The sequence below is a fragment of the Anoplophora glabripennis genome, unplaced genomic scaffold (assembly GCF_000390285.2).
Source record: "Anoplophora glabripennis isolate ALB-LARVAE unplaced genomic scaffold, Agla_2.0 scaffold82, whole genome shotgun sequence".
In the NCBI taxonomy this organism is placed as follows: Eukaryota; Metazoa; Arthropoda; class Insecta; order Coleoptera; family Cerambycidae; genus Anoplophora; species Anoplophora glabripennis.
In genome coordinates, this window is record NW_019416227.1 from 955,393 (window position 1) to 962,852 (window position 7,460).

Sequence of the window (7,460 nt, forward strand, 5' to 3'; positions counted from 1 at the left end):
GTTATGAGTCCTGTCACTCTCCTGAGCCGGATTCTGTTCAAGCTCATTAGCTCATTCGCTCTTCCCTTCGAAGGATACTCCATAAGCTCCTTAGAATGGCTATGTCCTGGCCTTGAAGTCCAGTATTTCCTGTGTTCTGTCTCTGTCCATTTGCCCAGAGCCTGGCCGACCGCACTGGGAGATGTGCCACAGAAGGGCTCCGGGCCAATGAACTCCGTCTCGGATCCCTTCCTAGCAAGTTCGTCCGCTTTCTCATTTCCACAAATGCCTTTGTGCCCTGGCACCCAACACAGTCTGGCTGTATTGTTGGTGGCCAGTTCAGTCGGCATTTGTAAACAATCCCACACCAGTTTTGAACTTATCTTGTGTGCGCCTAAAGCTTTAATTGCAGCTTGACTATCAGAGAATATATATATGAGTTTACATTTATAACCCTCTACGTACATTATCTGCCAGACACGCCATTATCGCGAAAATTTCTGCTTGGAATACGGTAGGGAACTCCCCCAGACTGTAGCTTGCACTTCATCTGGGTCTGAGTCCATATATTCCTGCACCCGTCCCTCTGGTCATTTTGGAGTCATCTGTAAGGAATATCCTTTCTATGATTCCTAATAAGATTGCACAGTTTTTGAAACTAGAACATCCTGAAACATATACAGGTTATTCATTCCGAAGAACATCGGCAACGTTACTGGATAATGCAAGAGTTGATGTATTAGCAATCAAGAGACATGGTGGGTGGAAATCGGCCACAATTGTAGAAAGTTATGTTGCTGACAGTTTAAGTAACAAAAATGAAATAGCTAACAGGATTCTCTACAATGACACTTCAACTCCAGGTTCTAGTAGTACGTCGCTTCATGCTGTTTTAATGGATCAGTCAGATAATATTGAGCCTCCGGTGAATGAAATGGAGAGGTCAAATCATTTTGAGAAAAATGTGACAATTAACCTCACTTAGGTACCTCCCTTTGTCCATAGCAACTTCCACTTCTACGGTAAAATCTACTATTCTCCTTCAAAACAATGTATTAATAGTATATTTACTGTAGTGGGAGCAAATAAAAGTGTTTTATCAATTTTACGCGATTTTACAAACACCGCTTGCTTGACTATAAGATTTGGTTTATTCTACAAAATTATTCCATTTTAAATGTTATTTTGGCAGTGGAGCATATGCAAATTAAAATAATTTGGTGGTAGTCTAGAGACACAAAAGTTTTCATTGGCAATGGTCTCTCCAGAACTGTATTTGATTTTTTTGAGATTTGAAATCTTCTACACTGCTGTTGTTTTTTTTTTTATTTAATTTAAAGCGTGTAGCAACATTACTGTTGCATCAAATGGGAGTGCATACTTTAGATTTACTGTAGTCCGGATCGTTGACGCAAGGAACGTCGTTGGTTGATATTCTGCCATAAGTTTGTATATTTAAGACAACATTCATATCCTCAGAGGCTTCCAGATAGAGAAACTCCAAGAAACTGTCCTTCTGATCTTCTTCATCTGAAAAATATAACGGTTAGCAATATAACCATGCAAAGCAGAAACTTTGTTAGCTAATTTTGATGCTAGTTGCAAAGTTTCTTTTGTATCCATGGAAATGCAAAAGCGATTTTGTAACTGTGCTCTTACAAGTTAATATTTCGTTGTGGTCGTGAAGATAAATTTCGAATCCAGACAGGGACTCTCCATTCTCGTCTACATTTCTAGTGGCTTCGTTGTGGCTCAGATAAAAGAAATACCCTCCACTGATAGAGAATGCCTGCGACTGGACCTGGGGCTCCAAAGTATGACACAAGCCGCTCATAAGGTGATGCGCAGAGGTGATGATCAAATCTTAACAGAATAATGAGTCAGAGTTGAGATATTGAGCTAATTAAAAAATATCCTAAAATTCTGTCAAATGCTGACTACATAAGATAAAAAATCTAGGTACACAAATGCATCTAATTTCGTAGGTAAGATTTTTAACTGATGATGTCGCGTGAAACAACTACTCCACGGACTACATGCCCTGACTAGCAGCGAATGGACAGAGTGGTTGTTTTCCGCAATATCACTTATTAAGGATCTTTATGAATTTAGGTACATTTGCTTGATTTGATAAGATTTCAGAAAAAAAATTAAATTAAAAAGTTAATGATCAAATAAATACATTTCGTTTATTAAAACTTACTGGGGTTGGACCCTATACCCGCGTAGCCGTACTGGACGAAGATCTCGTCGAAGCTATAGGAAGTGCTCTCGAGAAACTCCAATACGGAGAAGTTGTCGAAGCGGAAGGATGAAAAAGCGTTCTGGGCGTTCAACACGGTACTTTGTCGTAATCCATAGGTCTGCGGGAGAGGAAATACTCAATAACGACACACAATAATAATAAACCGTCCTTCCCAGGCACAATTTGTGCATCTAAGCGGGTTCTCGTAATTTCATAGTGGGTACTTACCGGAAACAGTTCTGTTTTATATGGTGGTCTTCTGCAGATCGTTAAAGATGGATACTTGATGGTGTCGTTCAGATAGAAATTGTAGTGTGTTGATATTGGGGGGTGGATGATCTTACGAACGCACTCAGCCAACTGAAACGTGGTACAAACAACTGAAATATGGATTTATAACGTATGAATTTGTGGCTTAGTTGTCGTTTTTGCCAATTATAAAAAAAATAAAAATAAATAAAATAAATCCTTGCCCCAAAGAAGGCTTTTCCAAAAATTTCACAATGAAAAAAGCGAACAAATACCAGATACACTTCAAGAAGCTGTTGAGAAATCAAAAGATTATATTTTGGCGAAATGCCATTTTCAATCTACTAAAAACTATATCCGTGATAAACCCATGGAAAAATGTATTCATTTTTGTTTTTTTATGTATTTAAAAGCTTTCCGTGTAAAATGGATTAGTGTCAGTCCGAAGTGAACTAATTAAAAATGAAGTGTATTAACCGTATATCCTTAAATAAATTTCATTATTTAATATCTGTTATCTCGTGATTTACACATAATTTTGTTGGCACCATAACAAAAAAAGTACAAACATTGCAATTATACATAGATGTAACAAAATTATACCAGTTCATTGTGGGACATTGAAAATAAACATTCTTAAAGATTTCTGTTTTGATTTAGAAAATGTGTTGTTTAGTTGAAAATTACGGTTATGTTAACACAAAAATAAAAACCAGCCACATTTTCCATTGGTATGCGTTTTGCTGTCAGGAATTTTGATAAAATCACCACCGAACCTTTGTTTTTTATAAATTAATATAATCAGAGAAACGTACAGAAATGCGTTTTCATACAAAGTAATTGCTCGTCAGGGGCTTCTTGGTTAAGGTTTGGAATTCTCCTAATGTCAAAATTTAAAAGTTAAATATTTTTTCAATGTTTTTGCGTCTTTGTTCATTCAAACATCAAAAAAAGTACAGTACAAATTACAAACAAATATTATAATAATAATAATACGAGCCCAGGCTCATAATAGTTCGGCCGGTCAACGTTTTCAACTAAATACTTTAATAATCTATGTGTTATGCAGAAATAACAAAATATTTCTGAAAATCCCTTTAACTACAGTAAAATATAAACTTTTTAGTTACAAAAATGAACATTTTATTCAATACATATATCGACTAATGGTTACACAATAGAAAACTTTATCCGTCTCAGGGGTCATAAAAGTTCGGCCACTCTTTAATATTGAGTTACATCGCCTTTGTTCTTAATAACTGCTTTAATTCTGCTAGACATTGTATTTACNATTGCATTTTTGTTAACTACGTTTTCCTCAATTTGAATTTTGTCAAAAGTGATTAAATTTAGCAAATTGATAGTCTATATTTTATTACAGTGAGGTAGTTTTAAGGAAATCTTTCATCATTTTGGTAGAATGTGTAATTTATTCAAGTATTTAATTAAAAACGTTGGCCGGCCGAACTATTATGAGCCTGGGCTCGTAAATGGTCTTTATTCATTGTCAGTAAGTGTACAATGAAAAGGTGAAGTATCAGCTAAGGCTGCTTTTCAACTTAACCTTATGTTACTAGCTAGAAAATATAGCGTTTGGTTCTGTTGTGAAAATAATCAATTAATTGTTATTTGTTCAATTAATAGAATACATAACTAGTTTCTGTATTACTTCTATGCATGAGCACAGATGGGAAAAAGTACAAATATGGCCTTACTCTAGAAATTAAAAAGAAATATAAACAAAAAAGAAGTAGCTCCTATAAAAGTTGCAACGTACTTTATCTGTTGTATTACTAGGCCAATCAAATTATCAAAAAAAACTTGTTTTTTACTGAAATTTAGTTCAATAAACAAAAACACGTAACAATTAGAAAAAATTTCGTAGAATCGTTTAGTGAGAAATAGTATCCTCACTCAACGGTAGAAATGAATGAACTACTTTATCACAGCTGAATGTTAGGGTTTCATTTTCCAAATGGTGTCCAAAGTTCGCAAAAACGGTTTTTTTCATTTTCATTTTTCATCAAAAAGAAAATTAAACATTTTAGAAAAAAATCTCCTAGACAAAAGTTGTAGAACTTTTTATAACAAAAGTCTGATGTCAACTGATAAAGGAATGTAGTAGTTATTGCAAAAAAACTAGTAAAAATCGTATTTTTTAAAACTTCTATATCTTTAAAAAGAAAAAATATTTTTTTACGAATCTTTCAGAATAAGTAGTCCTTTTGGCAAGTAAAATAAGTGTATTTCTGTAAAATCGCAAAATATTTCATAGTTTTTGCTAAAATTGAGTTTTTCGGAAAATTTACATTTTTTTCAAGTTTCAATAAATCATACAGTAATAATTTACGTCACCCATGTTAGGCTTAAAATTTTCTCTAAGAGATGTACATTCCTGTGCAAATTGTGCGCGTATTGCAAAATGATGTCAAAATATGCGAAAAATCTACCGAAACTTTGACTTCTTTTTTCGAGCTCCTGTTGGTCGTAGGACAATTTTTTTCTAATTCGAAAAAAGAAGTTAGTTTCGGTAGATTTTTCGCATATTTCCAATTATTTTGAAATACGCGCACAAACTGCAGAGAAAAGTACAATTCTTAGAGAAAATTTTAAGTCCAATAAGTGTATAATTTACAGAAACTTGAAAAAAAAAATATTTTTTTCGAAAAACTTAATTTTTGCTAAAACTATCAAATATTCTGCAATTTTACAAAAATGCACTTATTTTACTTGCCAAGGACTACATATTCTGAAAGTTTTATAAAGAAATCTTTTTTCGTTTTAAAGATAAGAAGTTTTAAACAAATGCGATTTTAGCCGTTTTTTTGCAATAATGAATACATTTGTTTATCAATCGATATCGGGCTAGGCTCAAAATTTTTGTTGTAAAAAGTTCTACAACTTTTACCAAACATTTTTTTCTTAAATGTTTGTTTTTTTTTAATGAAAAAGCTGTTTTTTGCGAACTTTAGAAGCCATTTTGGAAATGAAGCCCTAATACTTATTCAGCAGGGGTAAAGTAGTTCAATCAATTTTTCGGAATTTTTCCGGATTTTTACGTGTCTTTGTTTACTGAACTAAATTTTGGCATGTAATTTTTTTTTATCCTTCCCCCAGATTTTTCCGGCAGCAAATCTTCTGTTGTTACTTTCATACAACACGACACAACAATATTGTTAGTACGTACGCTGTGCAACAATAAATTGGACACGAGAAGCTAGGGAATACCCGCATCCCGTTTCTTTTCCGACATACGGACGAAAATTCACCGACTGTGATCGCGAAACTCAAAAAAAAACTTACTTTTCTTTGTATTTAATTAACTAAAGCTATTTCAGCACAAAAATTTCAGTTTTATTAACGCCACTGTAATAATTTTGTCAAAAATATGTTTAATAAACCCGTACTTTGATCGCGACTTATAAAATGTGAAACTAAGCTACACAACTTCTAACATACCTGGTAAATAGTGAACACGACGCACGCCAACAGAACGACGAATTTTATGATCTGCTTGGGCTCTGTCAGGAACTTCTTCTTGAGCACAAGAGCCATGTTTTTATTTCGCGTGACCATAAAACTAATAATCCTTTTCAGATTTCGCTGTTTATCTACGGTTGTCATGATCGTAAATTTTTTAGTTCATTAGATCGGCGGGTAACTTTATCTGCCATCGTTTTATTGCACAGCGCTAATAAACCGGCGAATTTATTGGTATCTATGTACAGACGCAGATAATAAGTGATTTACTGGGAATCCGAGAATTAGGATGCGTTTCGTTAACGAGTTTTTCCCTTGTTGACGCCGTATTAGCTAACTTTGCGAAAAGCGGCCGACCAAATACCGTTTGTCTGCTGAAAAATTCGAAATTAACTGGAATCGATCATGTTCCTGGTAAAACTTGTAGATTAGTGTTACTGAGAATATACAGGGTGAATAAATACTCACCTATACGTGGTGTCCCAATATTCCGTTTACAGTTTCCTGTAAATAAGCTCCTTTTTTTTTGAAAGTTGAAAGTTGTTTGTTTAACTATTAAATTATTCTTAATCTTCTTTTTTCTTGGTCGTAAAGTTTAACGTTTAAATTCATAGCCAACTTTTGAATTTTCGATGATTTTAACACAACTACAATACGTATTATTAGTTATTCGTGTTTTTAAAATGACAACGTTTTTTGAAAACTAACAAGAGTAAGAGAAGTTTTAGAATTAAATTCCCCATAAAATAAAGTAATAATTTTTACCTGCTCCCACTATAGTAAATGGACTATTACTGCATTGTTTTTAAAGAGGTAAGTGGATTTTACCGTAGAAGTGGAAGTTGAAGAGAGGTACCTTACCTCCCTAGGGAAAAAAGCGATTTCGAGTTATAAATGCATATTTTATGAACAAATAAATAGAAATATTTGAAGAATTTTATTATTTTATTATAAATAAATATTTCTAGTAATTGTAGAGTTATTACATTTAGTAACATTTATAAAATCTGGATAATTATTCCCCTCGCGTTTATTAATTATTGTCACTTTTTTCTCAAAATGTTTTAGCCGCTCCATTTCAGTCACCGGAGTCTCAATATTATCTGACTGATGCGACGTACTACTAGAACCTGCAGTTGAAGTGTCATTGTAAAGAATCCTGTTGGCTATTTCATTTTTATTACTTAAACTGTCAGCAACACAACTTTCTGCAATTGCGGCTGATTTCCACCCACCATGTCTCTTGATTGCTAATACATCAACTCCTGTACTAGCCAGTAACGTTGCCGATGTTCTTCGCAATGAATGGCCTGTATATGTTTCAGGATGTTCTAGTTTCAAAAACTGTGCAATCTTATTAGGAATCATAGAAAGGTAAGAAAGTCCCAGACGAGAAGTAATCGTAAACGTACGTGACATACCACTTTCAGAATTTGGAAAAGTAACTGCTCTGTGTTGGTTCTTTTGCGAAACACCCTGTTTTTTGCCATCTTTGATAGCCTAAACA

At 33.9% G+C, this 7,460-nt stretch overlaps 1 protein-coding gene across 1 annotated transcript in view; it reads right to left on the reverse strand.

The window, feature by feature from the left end:
- LOC108903430 overlaps window positions 1-6,088 on the reverse strand; it is an 11,253-nt gene extending 5,165 nt beyond the window's left edge. Inside the window, exons 1-5 of the mRNA XM_018705603.1 lie at window positions 5,933-6,088; window positions 2,453-2,584; window positions 2,183-2,342; window positions 1,639-1,842; window positions 1,361-1,509 (exon numbers count right to left, since the gene is read on the reverse strand). Coding sequence (XP_018561119.1) covers window positions 1,361-1,509; window positions 1,639-1,842; window positions 2,183-2,342; window positions 2,453-2,584; window positions 5,933-6,049 — 762 coding nt within the window. The 5' untranslated portion in view covers window positions 6,050-6,088. The remainder of the gene's footprint in view (window positions 1-1,360; window positions 1,510-1,638; window positions 1,843-2,182; window positions 2,343-2,452; window positions 2,585-5,932) is intronic.
- Window positions 6,089-7,460: the final 1,372 nt, after the last annotated feature.